A 23,409-nucleotide genomic window follows, 5' to 3' on the forward strand; every position below is an offset into this window, starting at 1 on the left:
TGAATTGATCGTACCTGCAACAATTATTGTTTCCGCACATGAGTACCTCCCTGCCCCCACAGCAGATGGTACAGTAGGACTGGTAACCGTCATCATCGTACTGGTATGCACACTCCAAGAAGCAATTCTGCAAACAACCACAACATGATTTGGAATTTCATAACCGGCAATTCAACTGTACTTTCTTTAGCCTTCAGTACACCTTGTAGTCATCGTGAGCTAGTGCAATGGTGCTCACTTTTGGATTGTCTATGCCACTCAGTGCTTGACTTCAATTACATAGATTCTTCCACAACATTAAGCTTTAACATCAAAGAAAAAAAATCTGACTAAATAATAGCATTCTATGGGTTGGCCTGTGGCTTTGAAGTATCAATATGCCACCTTACAGAGTTTCACAATATGGGTTCAGGCCTGCTAACCTGCTGGGGTATCTTGAGAAGGTAAGTAGAGACAAGGTACTTCCCAGCAGGGAGACAGGGAGGATCAGAGGTTAAGTCAGTCTATGGTACTCTCATGCACTTCCTAGAAGCCAACTCAAACACTGGCTTTGGTAGAGGCCTGAAACAGATTACCGACCCGTCCTCTCTGTCAGAAAATGGTGGGCGATGACCTAGAAAAAGGAAAAGAAGAGGGCTGAGAGTAGACAACACTTCTCTTAAAGAGACCTGCCCATGGTGGTGGAGGAAAAGGAAATGGACACATTTATATGTGTGTAACACACAAACCACTGCAGAAAAATAATCAGAAATGGTAAAGCTATTTAGTTTGTCCCAGAGGTAGTGATTTGACACAAGCACGTGAAATACAGACATGAAGCAGGGAACAATCTTACACATCGTGAGGACCTGCCCCCTTTCACTTTTCATTTCACATCTGTTTCAAGTAAGTAACTGTCTCCTAGAATCTACAGAAGAGACTTACAACCAGTTATTAGTTTTTAATTAACCTTATTTTAAGCCCAACACTGTGAGGCACACATTGTGGTGGGGAAGAGAAAAATACTTTCTATTTGAAGTATTTTCTCTGCTCCTCACCTAATATAATCCCTCATTAACCCTTTGAGTACTTGCTGTGCCTTGCAGCTTTCACAATGTGCACATTGGGCCCTATTTTCAAACCTTTTGCTGCTTTGAAATGTCATTCGCAGAGTGTTTGTTTTGGGCAAGTTGCACTTGCAAAAGTTTTACTTTTTTTCCCCCCTTTGTCTGGGGCAGAGCGCATTGCAGTTGCACAAAAAAACGTCTGCAAAGGTTTTCTGCAGTTTTTGGAGACAATTCCCGTAGGATTATCGCACTGAGGATGCGATATTCGAATCTCATGAACTGCCACAAATTGTCACATTTGCGTGAAAATGACTTACCCCAGTTTTAACTTGCCGTAAGCCCTGCAGAAACAAGAAACATACATTAAAATAAAAAAAATGTGAATGTGTTTCACAAATGACAAGGTATGTAGATGTTTTGGGAAACAGAACAATGCACAAGTAATAACTTCGCATTCTGAGGGGGTCATCTTCCCAAATGTTTGTGATCTTTGCAGGGCCTGACATTGTCTTCTGTTTCCTTTTATTTTCCTGCAAGAATTTCCTGGTTCACCACGATTAAAAAATGTCTTCTTTGATTTTCTCCAATAATGTAATTGACACATGATAGTGCAAAAGGTGGCATTAAAATAAAACTTGGTTCAGCAAGATGTAACAGTGCGCAATTTTAAAAACATCCCAAAAATTTTCAAATGGAAAATTTCATCCATGTTCTGCAGTGCATCTCTGCAAGCTAAGCAGCCATTGTGCAATCTAAAATGCAAACCATTGAAAATAGGGCCCATCACATTTCACACAAGGTGATACTGTATTTGTTGAATACCATAAAGTAATTAACAGAGCAGTGTGAAAGCATGCATCAGGTCTTTATTCACATTCTTATAACAGTCCTCAAAGGGTTTGTTTCTCTGAAATAACACCTTTTCCTCCACTTGTTCTCCATTCAGAAAATGCTGCAACCTGTGAAATTTCTTTAACTCAATATTAACAGAACTTAGCATAACCCAAAAGTTTGATGAACTCTGCCTTATATTTGCTTGTACAAGATAAATGCAAAGCAGCTTTGAGTAAAGCAGATATGACATGATCATGTATGTCTAAGTGGCAGGAGAACTCCACAAGTAATCATTATTTTGGGTATACTGCATCTGCTTCAGTCAAATATTTGATTCCCAAACTCTGAAGATACTCTCTCTCATAGATGCATATCTGCAATTTGATTATGATACTGGATAATAACCCCTTTTGTGTTTCTACAGTGAAGTGTTTCCATCAAATTCAACATCACATGCACATTATTATAATCAAGTATATATATGTCAGTGTGTAAGGGCTCTTGTGGTGCAGTGGCAACGTCCCGTCCCCTAGCCAGGGCACTCGGGTTTAAGTCCCACCTGCTCCAGAGGTGTGTAATAACATTACTGAACAAGTTGATTCGAAAGATAGTTGCATAAAAAACAAATAACTGTCTGTGTGTATGGGCTCTTGTGGTACACTGGTAGTATCGCTACCTCAGAGTCAGGAGGCTTGGATTCAAGAACCACCTACTCCAGAGGTGTCATAACATATTTCAACAGGTTAATTAGAAAGATCTACAAGCTGTAGTTGAGAGCTATATGTCTGTTTCCAATGAGCTTCTAATGCAACTATACCCTTTCTTAGTAATGAGACCAAAACTATGCACATAATACTTTAGATGTGATTTCACCAATCCCCTGTACATGTGCAGCAAAATATCTTTGCTTTTATATTCCATTCCTGTTTCAGTGAAAGACAGCATTCAATTTGCCTTCCTAACCACTTGTTGTACTTGCATGCTAACTCATGCTTCATATACTAGGACACCCAGATTCTGCTGAGTTCTACAATCTAGCTATTTAAAAAATATGCTGTTTACCCAGTCCATATGATCAAGTTCACAGTTTCTTTAATCTATCCATATCCTTTTACTGATTCCTCAGGTTTTCACAACTTGCCTTATTACCTATCTTTGTGTTGTCAGCAAATTCAGCAATCATTCATCCTGTTCCTTCACCCAAGTCACTGAATAGATTGTAAACAGTTAAGGCCTCATTACTGAATCTAAGGGCAGAATGAGGCACAGAACTGTTTCTCCCCCTCCAGATAGAGGTTGGAATCTAACACTGTGACATTCTCTTGTCGTTTTTTGTTTGCAGGGACCTGGTGTGTAAACCACAAAAGCAAGGCTCCCATCATGAGAACTATAGGAAAACTATATTTTCTCCTACAAATCATTTTTATTTGGTGCTGCAGCAGTTTAGAAGGCAAAAATAAATTATCCTTGAAGAGATTGCTGAGTCATCAAGAACATTCTAAAAGGTGTCACACCTTCAAATTTTGTTTTTGGATACTGAATTGTAATATAGATATGTTTCAAAGGAGTGATTCATTACAGGGATAAAATCTGCAAAGGTACATTCATGCTTAAATTAATCAGCATTTTGCAATTGTTGACATATATTTCAGTACTTTTCTAATTGCCAAAAGAGTGATCACACTTTAAAAATGTAAACAAAAATGTTCTGTCAGCCTCTGTTGCCATGTTTCACAAACTGACAGAGCTGCTAAAATAAAACCTGCTTTCAAAAATTAAGGAAAAAAAATCACAGCATTTATCGCCAGGCATTCTGCTTTAAAATGGAAGTCTGACAGCCTGTTCTGTTAATTTCAGATGATATACTTTGGAGGTGTTTGTTACGACAGCTATAGCCGTTGTAACCGTGAATCCTTGAAAAGCTGTTCATGGCTTCAGCTCACCAGATGGTCCATTGACCTAAGAATAATTGACTGTTTTAAGGAGCTGTGATAACAGATAGCCCTTGGATGCAATTTGTTACTACAAAGGTGCTTAAAATGACTACAATTTGTTTTTCACAGTCAGAGTAAGTTTTCTTCTAGTGTCAATGACAACGTATTTCAATTCAGCATTTTATTTAATAGTGGGTGTTTATATTACCCAACCCCCACATAATTTTAAATGATTCCAATTGCTATTGTGAGAGTGCATTGGGGTTTAATAATGGGAAATAAGGAAATGGCCGAGGCATCAAACAGGTATTTTGTGTCAATCTTCACAGTGGAAGACACAAATAACATGCCAATAATGGATGACAAAGAGGCTTTAGCAGGTGAGGACCTAGAAATGATCATTATCACTAAAGTTATAGTTTTGGGTAAGCTAATGGAGCTAAAGGTAGACAAGTCTGCTGGCCCTGATGGAATGCATCCCATGGTATTAAAAGAGATGGTATAGAGCAGTTCTGGCAGATTAGAAAACATTAAATGTGATGCCACTGCTTGAAAAAGGAGGTAGACAAACGATGGGTAATTACAGGCCCATTAGCTTTACTTCTGCAGTGGGGAAAATGCTTGAATCTGTAATCAAGGAAGAATTAGCGAGACATCTGGAACAAAACTGTCCCATCAGGCAGTCACAGCTTCGGTTCAAGAGAGGCAGGTCATGTTTAACTAATTTACTGGAATTCTATGAGGACATTACAGGGAGTGCGATGGACAATGGGGAATTGGTAGACAATAGACAATAGGTGCAGGAGTAGGCCATTCTGCCCTTCGAGCTTGCACCACCATTCAACATGATCATGGCTGATCATCCTAAATCAGTATCCTGTTCTTGCCTTATCTCCATAACCCTTGATTCCACTATCCTTGAGAGCTCTATCCAACTGTTTCTTAAATGAATCCAGAGACTGGGCCTCCACTGCCCTCTGGGGCAGAGCATTCCACACAGCCACCACTCTCTCTCTGGGTGAAGAGGTTTCTCCTCATCTCTGTTCTAAATGGTCTACCCCGTATTTTTAAGCTGTGTCCTCTGGTTCGGCACTCACCCATCAGCGGAAACATGTTTCCTACCTCCAGAGTGTCCAATCCTTTAATAATCTTATATGTCTATCAGATCCCCTCTCAGTCTTCTAAACTCAAGATGTGGTGTATCTGGATTGCAGAAGGCAATTGACAAGGTACCGCATAAAAGGCTGCTGCATAAATTGCACAGCATTATGGGTAATGTATTAGCATGGATAGAAGATTAGTTAGTTAACAGAAAGTGAAGAGTGAGGATAAATGGGTGTTTTTCTGTGTGGTGATCAGTGGCCTCAGGGACTAGTGGTGGGACCACAATGGTTTACAATTTACATAGATAATTTAGAGTTGGGGACCAAGTGCAGTGTGTCAAGGTTCACAGATGACACTAAAATGGGTGGTAGAGCAAAGGACAAAGTTTGCAGAGGGATATAGTTTAATTGAGTTTGGTAAGGGTCTGGCAATGGAATATAATGTTGGTAAATGCGAAGTCATCCATTTTGGTAGGAATAAAAGCAAAATGGTCTATTATTTGAATGGTAAGACATTGCAGCATGCTGCTGTGCAGAGGGACCTGGGTGTCCTTCTGCATGAATCACAAAACGTTGGTTTGCAGGTGCAGCAGGTAATTAAGGCGGCAAATGGAATATTGTCTTTTACTGCGAGAGGGGATGGAGTCTAAAAATAGGGATGTCATTCTGCAAAGTATCAGGTGCTGAGGCCATACCTGGAGTACTGTGTACAGTGTGGTCTTCTTGTTTGAGAAAGGATTTACTGGCACTGGAAGCGGTGCAGAGGAGGTTGACTAGGTTGATTCTGGAGTTGAGGGGATTGACCTATGAGGAGACACTGAGTGCACTGGCACTATACCATTAGGATTTAGAAGAATAAAGGGGGCATCTTATGAAAGCATATAAAATTATGAAGGAAATAGAGTCATAGAGATGTACAGCACAGAAACAGACCCTTCCGTCCAACTCATCCATGCTGACCACATATCCCAACCCATCTAGTTCTACCTGCCAGCACCTGGTCCATATCCCTCCAGACCCTTCCTATTCATTTCAAATAGATAAGACAGAAGCAGGGATGTTGTTTCCACTTCATCATTCCTGATAAAGGGTTTATGCCCGAAACGTCGATTCTCCTGCTCCTCTGATGCTGCCTGACCTGCTGTGCTTTTCCAGCGCCACTCTCTTGACTCTGATCTCCAGCAACTGCAGTGCTCATTATCTCCAGGATGTTTCTAATGGCAGGTGAAACTAGAACTAGGGGCATAGCCTCAAAATGAGGGGGAGCAGATTTAGGACTGAGCTGAGGAGGAACTTCTTCACCCAAAAGATTGTAAATCTGTGGAATTCCCTGCTGAGTAAAGTAGTTCAGGCCATGTCACTGAATGTTCTTAAGGCAAAGACAGACAGATTCTTGAACAGTAAAGGAATTAAAGGTTAGGGTGAGAGGGCAGGTAAGTGGAGCTGAAGCCCCAAAAAGATCAGTAATGATGTTACTGAAAGGTGGAGCAGACTCAATGGGCCTGATGAAGAAGTTTTCCTCCTCTCTCTACAAGAATCTCAGGAGTCCCTCTCCCACTGCAACTCCCAGGTCATTTCCTCTGCTCTGAAGCTCTTCAACCATGTTGTGAAACAAACTCGGTACCACAGCCACATTTGCTTCCTCAGTGCATGCCTCCGTAACCAACTCATCCCACACGGACTCCAGACCACCTTTAAACCAGCAGAGTTCGGACCCGAACAGGACAAACAGTACAGACTACAGATTCAAAAACACCAGAAACAGTTCTCCTTCAAGATCCTCCGCTCCACGCTTGCAGCAATGCGCCGTCACCTAACCTCTCTCCAGTCAGCCCTGCCCCAGCTGAGGGCCACACTCTCTCAGAATTGCAAAGGACCCACTCTGTACTACATCCTCAGGAGAATTCATACTCTCAACAAACAGTATTTCAATTCCATCTCAAACATCAAAAACTGTAAGTACAACAAAGTTTTATCCACCCACCTCCATGACCAGCGCTCCTCAAACATTCCAGAAGATTCCCCTGGCCTCGGAAACGCCATTAGCCATGCGGCTGATGCAGCTACCACCCCCACGCTGAGTGATGATGTCACTTCTGCCCCCATCATGGCCACTCCCACAGCCACTTCCGGCCCTCACATCATCACTGATGCCACACGCTCAGTGACTCCCGCCACCCCTACTGCCATGATCACCACCACTTCCACCCCCACCAGCGCCACTCACCTGCATTCTGCTGACACGCCCCCCACAGACCCCACTGTCACTATCCCCACCCCCCAGAACCCCCCCCCACAGACCCCACTGTCACTATCCCCACACCCCAGAACCCCGAGGGCAACATTACCCCTGCTCATGCCTCCACCCCCATTCCCCCCACCATCACACCCACTCCAGGTACTGGCTCCGACCCCACTCCCAGCTCCACACCCACACCAGATCCCAGCTCCCAGCCCTGCCGAGTTTTCACCATCCCTCCAGACCTCCCACTCACTGAGGATGAACGATCAGTCCTCAGCAAAGGACTCACCTTCATCCCCCTCCGTCCACGTATCAATGAATTTAATACACGACGTGACATCGAACAATTCTTCCGTCGCCTCCGCCTCCGAGCTTACTTTCACAATCAGGACTCCCGCCCACCTTCCGAGAACCCCTTCGCCAACCTCCAACACACTGCATCCACCTGGACACCCCGCGCTGGCCTATTACCTGCCCTCGACCTCTTCATTTCCAACTGCCGCCGGGACATTAACCGCCTCAACCTGTCGTTCCCCCCTCCCCCACTCCAACCTCTCACCCTCACAACGCGCAGCCCTCCAATCCCTCTGCTCCAATCCCAACCTCACCATTAAGCCAGCAGATAAAGGGGGCACAGTGGTAGTCTGGCGCACTGACCTCTACACCGCTGAAGCCAAACGCCAACTCAAGGACACCTCTTCCTACTGCTCCCTCGACCATGACCCCACCCCCCATCACCAAACCATCATCTCCCAGACCATACAGAACCTCATCACCTTAGGAGATCTCCCAACCACAGCTTCCAACCTCATAGTCCAGGAACCCCGCACTGCCCGGTTCTACCTCCTTCCCAAGATCCAAAAGCCTGACCACCCTGGCCGACCCATTGTCTCAGCATGTTCCTGCCCCACTGAACTCATACCTACCTTGACACTGTCCTATCCCCCCTAGTCCAGGAACTCCCCACATACGTTCGAGACACCACCCACGCCCTCCACCTCCTCCAAGACTTCCGTTTCCCCGGCCCCCAATGCCTTATCTTCACCATGGATATCCAATCCCTCTACACCTCCATCCGTCATGACCAGGGCCTCCAAGCCCTCCGTTTTTTCCTCTCCAGACGTCCCCAACAGTACCCTTCCACCGACACTCTCATTCGTTTGGCCGAACTGGTCCTCACCCTTAACAATTTCTCCTTCGAATCCTCCCACTTCCTCCAGACCAAAGGCGTAGCCATGGGCACACGTATGGGCCCCAGCTATGCCTGTCTCTTTGTTGGCTATGTAGAACAGTTGATCTTCCGTAATTACACTGGCACCACTCCCCACCTCTTCCTCCGCTACATGGATGACTGCATTGGCGCCACCTCGTGCTCCCGCGAGGAGGTTGAGCAATTCATCAACTTCACCAACACATTCCACCCTGACCTTAAATTTACCTGGACTATCTCTGACACCTCGCTCCCCTTCCTGGACCTCTACATCTCCATTAGTGACGACCGACTTGACACTGACATTTTTTACAAACCCACTGACTCCCATAGCTACCTGGATTACACCTCTTCCCACCCTATCTCTTGCAAAAATGCCACCCCGTATTCCCAATTTCTCCGCCTCCGCCGTATCTGCTCCCAGGAGGACCAGTTCCACCATAGAACACACCAGATGGCCTCCTTCTTTAGAGACCGCAATTTCCCTTCCCACGTGGTTAAAGATGCCCTCCAACGCATCTCGTCCACATCCTGCACCTCCGTCCTCAGACCCCACCCTTCCAACTGTAACAAGGACAGAACGCCCCTGGTGCTCACCTTCCACCCTACAAACCTTCGCATCAACCAAATCATCCGCCGACATTTCCGCCACCTCCAAAAAGACCCCACCACCAGGGATATATTTCCCTCCCCACTCCTTTCCGCCTTCCGCAAAGACCGTTCCCTCCGTGACTACCTGGTCGGGTCCACACCCCCCTACGACCCACCCTTCCATTCTGGCACTTTCCCCTGCCACCGCAGGAACTGTAAAACCTGTGCCCACACCTCCTCCCTCACCTCTATCCAAGGCCCTAAAGGAGCCTTCCACATCCATCAAAGTTTCACCTGCACATCCACTAATATCATTTATTGTATCCGTTGCTCCCGATGTGGTCTCCTCTACATTGGGGAGACTGGGCGCCTCCTAGCAGAGCGCTTTAGGGAACATCTCCGAGACACCCGCACCAATCAACCAAACCGCCCCGTGGCCCAACATTTCAACTCCCCCTCCCACTCTGCCGAGGACATGGAGGTCCTGGGCCTCCTTCACCGCTGCTCCCTCACCACCAGACGCCTGGAGGAAGAACGCCTCATCTTCCGCCTTGGAACACCTCAACCCCAGGGCATCAATGTGGACTTCAACAGCTTCCTCATTTCCCCTTCCCCCACCTCACCCTAGTTCTAAACTTCCAGCTCAGTTACTGTCTCCTTGACTTGTCCGGACTTGTCCGACCTGCCTATCTCCTTTTCCACCTATCCACTCCACCCTCTCCTCCTTGACCTATCACCTTCATCTCCTCCCCCACTCACCCATTGTACTCTATGCTACTCTCTCCCCACCCCCACCCTCCTCTAGCTTATCTCTCCATGCTTCAGGCTCACTGCCTTTATTCCTAATGAAGGGCTTTTGCCCGAAACGTCGATTTTGCTGCTCGTTGGATGCTGCCTGAACTGCTGTGCTCTTCCAGCCCCACTAATCCAGTCAATGGGCCTGATTAGCCTACTCCTGCTTCTATTCTGTTCTTATTCCTGAGGACTGTACATAGTGGATACTGAGTGTGTGGCTACAGATGACATATTGGAAACTTGGAGATGATATAAGTGGCCTGGGGATCTAAAGCGGCATGTGGGTGTGGGAACTGAGCTGCTGTGTTGGAGAACCAAGACAGTCCTTCCTTTTTCAAAACACACCCCCACACCACACTCTCCTAATGGACTGCAGAATGCATGATGAACCCAAACCTGGTGGGAAAATACAAACGCTCCTGGGCAAATTCACATGGAGATTCAAGTGTATTTTTAGAAGTTACTTGAGAAGTGTACAGGTCTGTCTTTCCCTCAGCCTACACAAAAATACAGACCAAAAAGCACAAAAGCCAGGCAGTTATGATGAATCGCTAAAAAAATGCCTCACCATTTTGGGTACTGACTTTAGAAGGGATATGGAGGTGCTGGAGATGATACAAAAAGGTTTTACAAGAACAGCTCCAGATAGCACAGACTTCAGTTATATGGCTAGTTTGGCAAAGTAAGAGAGAATGCAAGATTGATAGGAGATTTTATAAAGGTGTTCAAAGTCATGAGAGGTCTGGACAGAGTAAATAGGGAAAATGTTTTCTCATTGAGAACCACAGAAAACCAGTTTAGGGTAATTGGTATGGCCTCCTTCCGTATTATAGTCATTGGATAATCCTCTAGTTCTCATGATGTGGGAAATTCTAATTCCAACATGACTAATATTTGAGTTTACAAACTCAGAATAAATTTCTTCAATTATCACTCAGGGAGCATGGTGGAAGCCATTCTGAACTGAGCAAATGTCATCATATGAGGGACAATAGGCATCTCTCTGTTAGACGCTGGAGGAAGGAGTTGGGGGGGGGGGGGGTGGTGAAAGAGACAGAGAGCAAGAGAGGAATGGGGAGGGAGGAATGATTGTATAGCCTTCGGGACACCCCTCTGCAATGAAGCCACAGGGAACCATAACAACTGATGCAAAGTTTGAGCCAGTTACATTAGTGTTGTTCTACAGCATACTTTAGCCACTTATTCAAATAAGCTAACTGAGCCCCACTTATAAGCAGGGCAACACTACCAAAGACTTTCTAACTATTATGGTAGTCGAAAGTGCCATTTGACCAAAATTCTAACACTCATTTCTAAAAGACAAGGTTTCCTACAGGCTGCATGGCCTCGCAAAAGATAACTAATTGCTGGAAGCTGCACTGCTTCACATTAATTGTGCACATCCACAGAAAGGACAATTGATTTGGAATTCTCAAATTTATTTAGGCTCAATGTTCTTTCTCCATTGTCCTTGATTATAGACACTAAAATTGCTGAATCAAAGGACTTGATATATGGAACTTTAAAAATCCCCCAAATAAGCACTAACAAAGCAAACATGTTTTGAGAGTTGGTCTGTTTTTCTGCTCAGAGCGCCTTTCCTATTACCTACCAGCCAATTATTGCATACCCATGACTTACAGTGCATCAGATAATGTCTGGGGTGATCCTCAGTCAACTGAGGCTGTTATGTGGTCACACCTGACCAGGTTAAAAATCACAACACCAGGTTATAGTCCAACAGGTTTAGGTGGAAGCACTAGCTTTCGGAGCACTGCTCCTTCATCAGGTGGTTGTGGAGGACACAACTGTAACACACAGAATTTATAGCAAAAACTTTTGCTATAAATTTTGTCTCTTACAATTGTGTCCTCCACAACCACCTGATGAAGGAGCGGTGCTCCGAAAGCTAGTGCTTCCACCTAAACCTGTTGGACTATAACCTGGTGTTGTGATTTTTAACTTTTTACACCCCAGTCCAACACCGGCATCTGCAAATCATGACACCTGATCAGAATCCATTAGTTCTTGGAGGTGGATGATGACAAGTCAGAAACCTGCTTGAGCCTCAGAGAGGTGCCCCCTTAATCCTGGGTTTGTGGACCTTGGCCCCAAGCCCACTCCCCTGATGTCTTCTCGCCTGGTCTTGCTGAGTGGCCAACTCTCCCCATGCTGCTGCTACGACCAGGAAGTTGCTGACCCATCAGACTGGAGCAGAAGTCACTGAATGGTGCTCTGAGCTCTAAATGATTGTGGGACATCACAGCCAGGGCAGTTCCATGCTTGTTGGTGACTTTTGTCAGTAGTGTAGCAGTAAAACCTGCTACTTAAACAAAAACAAAACTGCTGATGCTGGAAATCAGAAACTGCTGAAGAAGCTTAGCAGATCTGACAGCATCTGTGGAGAGAAAGCAGAATTAATAAATATCCAGGGTTCTGAAGAAGGGTCACTGGACCTGAAATGTTAATTCTGCTTTCTCTCCACAGACGCTGCCCGACCTGCTGAGTTTCTTCAACAATTTCTGATTTACTTAACCCTGCCACTCATGCTGTCCTATGAGTTTCTGAGTGGCTTTCCATACTTGCAATACTTGTAATTCTTGCTGAGGTTCACTGAACATATGCTGCTATCATGATGGAAATTACCTTGAAAGAACATGTGGGACATAACAACTGATGCAGTAACTGTCCCACATGTGACAGCCATTCATTGCCAGTGACAGCACACTACCAGTAAAGCCTCTGAAAACGAAGCTGTTATTTTTCTAATGCATGTACAGTAATGAACGTTTTAAAAGCTTTGAATATTTTCCTTAAATTTCCTCAGAAACTAATTCAAATATGCTAAGTAAATCTCTCATGTTGTTCTTTTAACCTTACATTCTGTTATTTAAAATCAGATTATCTACAGGTGATGGACACAACACTGATTACAATGCTTAATTCTTTTAAATAATCCCATTTTCAGTTGTAACAATTGAACTATACCAAATTACTGCACTTAAATATACCAAGGAGTTGGGAGGTCATGTTGCGGCTGTACAGGGTATTGGTTACACCACTGTTGGAATATTGCGTGCAGTTCTGGTCTCCTTCCTATTGGAAGGATGTTGTGAAACTTGCAAGGGTTCAGGGAAGATTTACAAGGATGTTGCCAAGGTTGGAAGATTTGAGCTATAGGGAAAGGCTGAACAGGCTGGGGCTGTTTTCCCTGCAGAATGGATGGCTGAGGAGTGACATTATAGAGGTTTATAAAATCATGAGAGGCATGGATAGGATAAATAGACAAGGTCTTTTCCTTGGGATGGGGGGAGTCCAGAATGAGAGGGCATAGGTGAAGGGTGAGAGGGAAAAGATATAAAAGGGACCTAAGGGGCAACTTTTTCACACAGAGGGTGGTGCATGTATGGAATGAGCTGCCTGAGGAAGTGGTGGAGGGCTGGTAAAATTACAACACTCAAAAGGCATTTGGATGGTATATGAATAGGAAGGGTTTGGAGGAGTATGGGCCAAGTGACGGCAAATGGGACTGATTGGGTTGGGATATCTGGTCAGCATGAACAAGTCGGACCAAAGGGTCTGGTTCCGTGCTGTACATCTCTATGACTCTAAAAGAAAACCACTTCTTGGAAGCTGCATTACATTAACAGTATCTATCCCCAGAACAGATTATATCAGCACACAATCGCCTCCCTTATTTAGACACATTCCCCTTTCTTCCCTGTTTTTAAATACTGTGTTGCATGGAAACCTTAGGAAAGCAACTCTTCACAAAACCAGTGCAAACCTGGGTTAATCTGCTCCTGGATTATGAATTACAGCTGAAGCGGAAACTCTGGCCACAGTTTTACTGTTCTTAAATAAAAACAGTCTGAAATTTGAGTATTGTAAGGAGAGGAAATCATGTTGCAGATCAGAATGTGTTTGTAAAGTTCAGCTACCTGTCAACAAACCTGGCTTAAAGGTGGTTTATATTTGTAGCAAAGTTGGACGTTTGGAGCACGACTGAGGTCTGCTTGATTCAAATATCTCTACATTTTTCTTTTATTGGGGGTGTGTCACTGGTAAGGCCAGCATTTGCTGCTCATACCTAATAATTGTTGGATTGAGTGATAAAGGCCAATTAGGAGTAAACCACAATGTTGTGGGTCTGGAGTCACATGTAGATAAGACCAGATAAGGAGAGCAAATTTCCTTCCTTCGAGGACATCGATGGGTTTTACACCAAGCAATGAAAGCTGACACTCATTGCTAACACTCACTTTCAATTCAAGATTTTATTAATCGCAATCCAAATTCCACCAGCTGACAGTAGGATTTGAACCCATACCCTCAAAATATTAACTTGAGTTTGTAGGTTACTAATCAACATTATCATCACACCATTATTTCATTAGAATTTCCACAGGAATACAGCAATGAGAGGTGAGTGGAACATTGGAATAATGTGTAACATTTTCATGCTGGAATAAGAAAATTTAAAAAAATTATTTCATGGGATACACTATGTATACTCAAGTAAAAGTCGACCATCTATTTTTGGCCAAAAAAATCCAGAATTTTCCATATACCTCATGTAAAAGTCGATCCTAGTTCTTCAAAGATATCAGATCAACATTTGAGAGTCATTTGTGTGGATATAACTGTTATGATGAGGAAATGAATTTGTTTTTTGTGTTTATGGTGTTCTGATGTACAATTCACACCAATTTGGTGCACAAGTTTAAGATGCATCAGGTCAGAGTCAGGTGACAACCTCCCTTTATGTGCAGCTCAGCAGAGGTCAGTTCCACTGTAGCACTCATGGAATACAGTCACATGACCGTGATTCGTTGTGTTTTTTCTTTATTCATTTCAAGGTCAATTGGGCTCCTGCTAATGATAAGATATTTTGTACTGTAGCATGAATTTCAGCCCCTCAACGGTAGCATCCATATAATAGTCAATTCCATAACCTTAAAAAAGTCTAAAAAATTTGACTTTTACATGAGTTTTTATGGTGGGCCTCATTGTTTAGTCCAGCATTTAATGTACATCTCTGATTGTCCTTGAAAATGTTGTGATATACCACTTAAATTGCTGCAGATCATTTAGCGTAGTTACAACTGTGCTGTTAGGAAGAGATGGTTCTTGGACTCTAACTCATTGACAGTGGAGAAATGGCAACATAGTTTGATAGTGTGTGGTTTGAATGGGAACTGCAGTCGGTGGTGTTCCCATATATCCTTGTCCTAGGTGGTTGAGGTCACATGATGTCGAAGCAGCCTTGGTGAGTTGATGTGGCGCATCATACAAATAGGACCCAGTGCTCTCCTTGTGCATCGGCGGCATAGGGAATAAAAGCTAAAAGTTGTGGATGTGGCGCAAATAAATGGGTCTCTTTGTCCTGGATAGTAATTACCTTCTTGTCCATTGTGGAGCAGCACCCATCCAATCAAATAGACAGTATTCCATCACTCGTGTCTTATCAATGTCGGAGGTGTCTTGTCAGGAGGCAAGTTACTCATTGCAGGATTCCTAGTCTTGGAGTCTGCTTTTGTAGCTACAATATTTATATGGTTGGTTCGGTTCAGTTTCTTTTCGATGATAATCCTCAGGATATTGATAATGAAGAATTCAGCAATGGTTAGGTTCTCTTGTTGAACGTAGTTATTGCTTAGCACTTGTGTGGCATAAATGTCATTTGTCACTTTCATAGAATCTCTACAGTGTGAAAACAGGCCCTCGGCCCAACAAGTTCACACTGACCCTCTGAAGAGTAACCCATCCACACCCATTCCCCAACCCTGTTATCCTATATTTACCCCTGACTAATGCACCTAACCTACACATCCTTGAACACATTGGCAATTTAGCATGGCCAATTCACCTAACCTGTACATCTTTGAATTATGGGAGGAAACCGGAGCACCAGGAGGAAACCCATGCAGATATGGGGAGAATGTGCAAACTCCAGTCAGACAGTCATCCGAGGCTGGATTCAAACCTGGGTCCCTGGTGCTGTGAGGCAACAGTGCTAGCCACTGAGCCACCTAAGGCATGGATATTGTCCAGGTCTTGCTGCAGATGGACATGTACAGCTTCAGTACTTGAAGTGATAAAGATGGTGATGAATAATATGCAATCATCAGTGAAAATCCTCACTTCTGACCGGATGATAGAAGGAAGGTCATTGAGGAAGGATCTGAAAGATGCCTAGGACACAACCTCGGGGAATCCTGCTGAGATGATCAGATGGGCTACTGGATTGAGGAGTGGCAGATAGAGTTTAATTTAGATAAACGTGAGGTGCTGCATTTTGGGAAGACAAATCAGGGCAGGACTTACACATTTAATGGTAAGGTCTTGGGGAGTTTTGCTACACAAAGAGACCTTGCAGTGCAGGTTCATAGCTCCTTGAAAGTGGAATCACAAGACAACAGTACAGTGAAGAGGATATTTGGTATGCTTGCCTTTATTGGTCAGTGCATTGAATAAAAGAAGTTCGGAGTCATGTTGCGGCTGTACAGAACATTGGAAAGCCACTTTTGGAATATTGCATGCAGTTCTGGTTTCTGTGCTCTAGGAAGGATGTTGTGAAACTTGAGAGGGTTCAGAAAAGATTTACAAGGATGTCGCCAGGGTTGGAGGGTTTGTGCTATAGGGAGAGGCTGAGTAGGCTATGGTTATTTTCCCTGAGCTTCAGAGGCTAGGAGTGACTTTATAGAGATTTATAAAATCATGAGAAGCATGGATAGGGTAAATAGACAACGTGTGGGAGGGAGAGTCCAAAACTAGAAATTATAGGTTTAAGGTTTAAGGGGAAAGATTAACAAGGACTTAGAGGGCAACATTTACATGCAGAGGGTGGGACGTGGATGGAAACAAGCGCCCACAAAAAAATACAACATTTAAAAAGCATCTGGATAGGTATATGAATAGGAAGGATTTTGAGGGAATTGGGCTAAGTGTTGGCAAATGGGACTAGATTTATTTAGGCTATCTAGTTGGCATGGACAAATCGGACCGAAGGGTCAGTTTCCATGCTGTATATCTCTATGTCTTTCAACCAACACTATCACGTTCCTTTGCAATAGACATGATTCCAATTGGTGGAGAACAATCCCTCTCCACCCACCGACTCCAGTTTTGCTAGGGCTTCTTGATGTCCTAGTCAGTCAAATGCTGTCAAGGGCAGTCACTCTCACCTACCCTCTGGAGTTCAGCTCTTCTGTTCCAAGGCTGTAATGGAATCAGGAGCTGAGTGGAACCTCAACTGATTATCAGTTTGCAGGTTATTGTTGTGGAAGTGCCACCTGATAGTACTATTGATGACATCTTCCACCGTATTGTTGGCAAAAAATTAGACTGAGAGTGTAGTAGTTGGTTTGATTGGATTTGTCCTGCTTTGTGGACTGGATATTTTTGGGCAATTTCCATATTGTTAGGTAAATGCCAATGTTGTCACTGTATTGGAACAGCTTCGCAAGGGGTTTGATTGATTTTTCAGTATTATTGCTGAAATGTTGTCACAGCCCATAGACAAATGCAAAAACTTGTGCATGCATCACTGGGGTCTTTATCAAAGTTTCAGAGACTATACTATTGCACAGGTCTCATACATTTCTGATGAAGGAATATGGGAAAAGATGTTCCTACCAAGAAACAGTGAAATTACAGTTTCTTTTTTCGTTCAGTTAGATCAATAGATATCATAGTTACATATTTAAATAATTTACTGTGCATAATACAAGGTCACATAGCCCTATTTCTAGGAGTTGTTTAGGTGATTTTTAAAAAATTACTCATTATTGCTAGCATTTATTGCCCATCTCGAATTGCCCAGAGGCAAGTTAAGAGTCCAAAAGACCATGAGACATAGGAGCAGAAATTAAGCCATTTAGCCTATCAAGTCTGCTCTGCCATTCAATCATGGCTAATGAGTTTCTCAACCTCATTCTCCCACTTTCTCCCCATAACCCTTGATCCCCTTGACAATCAAAAAGCTATCTATCTCAGTCTTAAATATACTCAATGACCTGGCCTCCACACCCTTCTGTGGCAGTGAATTCCGTAGATTCATCACTCTCTGGCTGAAGAAGTTTCGCCTGATCTCCGTTCTAAACAGTCTTCCCTTTACTCTAAGGCTGTGCCCTTGGGTCCTAGTATCTCCTGCCAATGGAAACATCTTCCCAACAGCCACTTTGTCCAGGCTGTTCAGTATTCTAAGTTATAATTATATCCCCCTCTCATCCATCTAAACTCCATCGAGTGCAGACCCAGAGTCCTTAAATGTGCCTCATATGTTAAGCTTTTCATTTCTGGAACCATTCTTGTGAACCTCCTCTGAACATGCTCCAGGGTCAGTATACCTGTCCTGAAACATGGGGCCGAAAACTGCGCACAATACTCCAAATATGGTCTGACCAGAGTCTTATAGAGCCTGAGAACTACATCTCTACTTTTATATTCAAGTCCTCTCAAAATAAATGCCATAAATTGTATTTGCCTTCCTAACTACTGACTCAACTGCAAGTTTACCTTGAGAGAATCCTGGACTAGAACTCCCAAGTCTCTTTGCACTTCAGGCTTCTGAATTTTCTCCTTATTTAGAAAATAGTCCATGCCTCTATTCTTCATACCAAAGTGCATAACTTCACACTTTCCCATGTTGTACTCCATCTGCTACTTCTTTGCCCACTCTCCTAACCTGTTCAAATCCTTTGCAGCCTCCCTGCCTCCTCAATGCTACCTGCCCCTCTACCTATCTTTGTATTGTCCACAAACTTAGCCAGAATACCCTCAGTTCCTTCATCCAGATTGTTAATGTATACATTGCTATGGTCATATGTAGGCCAGGCCAGTTAAGGATAACAGATTTCTTTCCCTAAAGGACATTAGTGAACAAGAGTTTTTTCAAGAATCAACAATGGATTCATGGTCATTATTAGACTTTTAATTCCAGACCTTTATTGAATTCAAATTCCACCATCTGCCATGGTGAGATTTGAATCTAGGTCCCCAGAATATTTGCTGACTTTCTGGATTAATATTGAAGTGATAATACTACCACCCCTGGATAAATCTTGACTACACCTGCTACAATACTTAGCATATTTAAGCAAAACCTTTGGTGAAACATGTAAACTTTAGAACTTATATTTAGCAGCAGGCAACAGATCTAAATAATGGAAAGTTCCTTTGAGAACTTTTGCTTACATGAAAAAACAGTTTTAATTCCTGGCAAAAGCAACTAAAAGGTTATTGCCATTACCATTCACAGTATGTTATAAAATATAAAAACTCATCTTTAAGTAATTCATGTATCTTATGATACACCTTTCAGATTCTGATTACCTTCACTGTTCAACAAAATGTTCATTTTGAATTAGAAGGTGCAGGACCCTCAAAATTCTGCACTAATACTCAGTCTTCCCATCAATTTGAAAATTCCAGAAGTTGTATATAAAGCTGAATGCAGACCGCTGTTAGCTTGAGATTCATCAGCTAACAACGATGGTTTGGCTAACTTGTGGGGCTCAGTCTTCTCATGCAAACTCTTGAAGAAAATAGCCCAGATATTCCAATCACTGTGGGAACAGATTCAACCAATGGTAATCCTCTCTAAAAATTACCCTTTTCAAATGACCTGATGGCTATTTTTAGGTCAAGATTCCAAGTCTTGTCAGCCCCAAATGTGAACATCACACGAAAACAGGGACACATCAGCGCACAGCAACATTACAGGTCAAGACACAAACTTATTTTTATAAATGACACTTGCTGTTGTATTTCAGGAGTTAAAGCTTCCAAAAGTATTTTAACAGTAATGGAGATAATGTAAATGTGTGAGGAAATTGTGGGGTTAGGTTGGCAGCTCGATATGTAGGGGGGCAGTGCCCCAGTGGTTGCTGGAGATAACTTAGGGATACAGCGGGCATTGGTTCGAGGGCCTGAGCAGACATTTGGTCCAACAGGATCAGGTCAGGGATGTCATTTCATGCAGTGTCATTTCACAGAGGACTACAAAAAAAGAAATGGGGAGAGGGGTGTGAGAAGATTAAATAGGAATAATATAATATTGCCAATAATATAAAAGAAGATTGAAAGAGTTTCTTTAGAAAAATAAAGGGCAAAAGAGAGGCAAAAGTGGACATAGGACCGCCGGAAAATGATGCTGGAGTAGTAATGGAGAATAAAGAAATGGCAGAGGAACTGAACAAGCACTTTGCGTCAGTCTTCATGATAGAAGACATGGGTAATATCCCAAAAATTCAAGAGAGTTGGGGGGCAGACGCGAGAATGTTGGCCATTACCAAGGAGAAGGGGCTCGAAAAACTGAAAGGTCTGAAGGTGGATAACTTAGCTGGACCAACTGGAATACACTTCAGAGTTCTGAAGGAGACAGCTGAAGAGATAATAGATGCATTAGTGGTGAGTAAGGCAAAAGACAGGAAACTACAGGCCGATTAGCCTGACCTCGATTGCTGGTAAGATTTGTGAGTCCCTTGTGAAGGATGAGATTTCTGAATACTTTGAAGTGCATGATAAAATAAGACAAAGTCAGCACAGTTTCAATAAGGGGAGGTCATGCCTGACAAATCTGTGAGAATTCTTTGAGGAGATAACAAGCAGGTTAGACCAAGGAGAGCCATTGAATGTTATGTACATATACTTCCATAAGGCCTTTGACAAGGTGCCGTACAGGATTGTAACCCAATGATCGTGAAGGAACTGTAATATATTTCCAAGTCAGGATGGTTAATGGCTTGAGGGGGCATTTGCAGGAGGTGGTGTTCCCATAAATCTTCTGCCCTTGTCCTTCTGGATGGAACTGATCATGGGTTTGGAAGGTGCTGTCTGAGGATCTTTGGTGAATTTCTGCAGTGCATCTTGTAGATAAGTACACACTGATGCTACTGAACGTCGATGATGGAGGGAATGGATGCTTGTGGATGTGGTGCCAATCAAATGGGCTGCTTTGTCCTGGATGATGTCAAGCTTCTCGAGTGCTGTAGAGGCTGCACTCATCCAGGCAGGTGGGGAGTATTCCATCACACTCATGACTTGTGTCTCATAGATAGTGGACTTTTGGGACTCAGGTGGTGAGTCACTCGCTGCAATATTCCAAACTGTTCTTGTAGCCGCTGTGTTTATGTGGTGAATCCAGCTGAGTTTCTAAATAATGACAACTCTCATTAAAAACAGGGGATCAGTGATGGTAACACCACTGAATGCCAAAGGGTGGTGGTTGGTTTATCTCATACTGGTGATTGTTGTAGACTGGCATTTGTGTGGCATGAACGTTACTTACCAGTTGTCAGCCTAAGTATGGATATTGTCCAGATCTTGTTACATTTGGACACTGACTGCTTCAGGATCTGAGGAGTCGTGAATGGCGCTGAACATTGTGTAATCATCGGTGAACATCCCCACTTTGAACTTTGTGACGGACAGCAGGTCACTGAGGAAGATTGTTGGGCCTAGACACTACCCTAAGGAACTCTTGCAGAGATGTCAAGGAGCTGAAATGACTGACGTCCAAAAACCATGACCATCTTCCTATGTGTCAGGTATGACTCTAACCAAGTTTGTCCCCAGATACTCTGATTCCAGTTTCGTTGGTGCTCCTTGATGCAGCCTTGATGTCAAGGGCTGTCACTCTCACCTCGCCTCAGCTCATTTGTCCATACTTCAACTAAGACTATAATGAGGTCAGGAGCTAAGTTGTCCTGGCGGAAACCAAACTGTGCTTCACTGAGAAGATTACTACCGAGCAAGTGCTGCTTGATAGCACTGTCGATGATACCTTCCATCACTTTACTGATATTCAACAATAGACTGATGGGGCAGTAATTGGCCAGGTTGGATTTGTCCTGCTTATGTACAAGACAAACCTGGGCAACTTTCTGCATTGTCGGGTAGATGCCAGTGTTGTAACTGTCTGGAACAGCTTGGCTAGGAGAGCGGCAAGTTCTGGAGCACGGCCTCAGGACTATTGCTGGAATTTTGTCAGAGTCCATAGCCTTTATATTATCCAGTGTCTTATCATCTTATGGTCTTATTTAAAGTATTACATTTCAAGAAACACTCTACAAATTTGCAAAGATTACTGGTAGGTCAGAGGACTGGACAGATATTATAACCAGCAAAGAATGGCTAAAAAGATAATACAAGAAAGAAAACAGAGTATGAGAAAAAGTTAATACTATAAAGCAGTAAATGTTTTTTAATCAACACTCGTATAGAGAAAGAAGGACTAAAGCTAGTGTTGGTCCTCCAGAGAGTGTCTGTGAAATCGACAATGGAAAACAAATAGATGACAGAAGCGTTGAAAAGGTATTTTGTGTCTGTCTTCCCAGTGCAGGACTCAGAAACTTTCTAAAGATGATTGACAAATCAAGAGGTGATAGGGATAAATGAACTTATAACAAACCCTAGACACAACAATGGATGTACACACAGGGAGCTAGATAGATAATTAAACAGATAAACAATTTGTAGAAATACCTTCATGTAAATGCATTGTTGGGCAATCCCCCTTAAAACCAAATATTAGGGATTGATATTTTGGCATTTACTGTGTATGTATTTACTAAAGTGCCTTCTCCCATTAATCTTTCCCTTCAATTTCTGTTTCATTTGTGACCGTATTTTTCCCAATCATTTTCTGGTTTGCTGCTGAAGTGAACTGAGAAGAAAACATAGCAGAATGTAACTTCCAGCAGTGGCAGAGAGAAGCACAATGGCCACTCAGTATAAACAGAACTAACTTTTCTGTCCATTAGCTTCAATGAACTGTGGGTAGCTGATCCATTGTTGCACACTTGCTGACACTTGTAAAAGACTGGACTCACTCAACTTCTTTTGTTCACCTTTTTTTTTAAAAAAGTCTGAATGATTATTTTTGCTACATAGTTGAAGTACTGAAGTAAGGTGGTGATGGTGTAGCACTGTTCATCTACTCCGTCTGCTTTTGACTTTCTATTTATTCCTTTCTCTGTTTTTTCTTAACGTTTCCATTCCAGCCGGTTTTGAAACAGTTTCTACCCTAGTGTTGTTAGAATACTGAATGGACTCACAAACTCTTAGCATTCACCTGTACTGCTTTTTTTTGTTTTTGCTGTTTATCTATTATTTACTTATCTATGCTACTTAACTCTGTGATTGCTCACAAGACAAAGCTTTTCACTGTGGCTCAGTACACGTGACAATAAATTCAATTCAATTCAATTATTTTATTGAAATTCTTTAATTTCTTTGGTGTCTCCCCGTGGTTCCCTGTGAAGAGGCGGCTTCAAGCCCGGTGCAGTGATCTCAGCCTGCACGGCATGCTCCCTTTGTGGCAGACTCATCCCAGAGGGACGGTCACTACCTGCTCATCCCGGAGGGACGGGCACTACCTGCTCATCCCGGAGGGACAGGCACTACCTGCTCATCCCAGAGGGACGGTCACTACCTGCTCATCCCGGAGGGACGGGCACAACCTGCTCATCCCGGAGGGACAGGCACTACCTGCTCATCCCGGAGGGACAGGCACTACCTGCTCATCCCGGAGGGACGGTCACTACCTGCTCATCCCGGAGGGACGGTCACGACCTGCTCATCCCAGAGGGACGGTCACGACCTGCTCATCCCAGAGGGACGGACACGACCTGCTCATCCCGGAGGGACG

The 23,409-nt window shown here is 43.4% G+C and overlaps 1 protein-coding gene across 12 annotated transcripts in view; it reads right to left on the minus strand.

Annotated features, from left to right (window-relative positions):
• LOC140467006 (DNA (cytosine-5)-methyltransferase 3A-like) overlaps positions 1 to 23,409 on the minus strand; it is a 638,661-nt gene that overhangs the window by 126,712 nt on the left and 488,540 nt on the right. For 9 of the 12 annotated variants that reach the window (XM_072563080.1, XM_072563028.1, XM_072563020.1 and 6 more), the window contains 2 exons: positions 1,364 to 1,387; positions 15 to 127 (listed from right to left, as the gene is read on the minus strand). In XM_072563080.1, the coding sequence (XP_072419181.1) occupies positions 15 to 127; positions 1,364 to 1,387 (137 nt within the window). The remainder of the gene's footprint in view (positions 1 to 14; positions 128 to 1,363; positions 1,388 to 23,409) is intronic. The other 3 variants (XM_072563044.1, XM_072563036.1, XM_072563090.1) reach the window with 1 other exon arrangement.

Source organism: Chiloscyllium punctatum, chromosome 3, assembly GCF_047496795.1.
Source record: "Chiloscyllium punctatum isolate Juve2018m chromosome 3, sChiPun1.3, whole genome shotgun sequence".
Taxonomy (NCBI): Eukaryota; Metazoa; Chordata; class Chondrichthyes; order Orectolobiformes; family Hemiscylliidae; genus Chiloscyllium; species Chiloscyllium punctatum.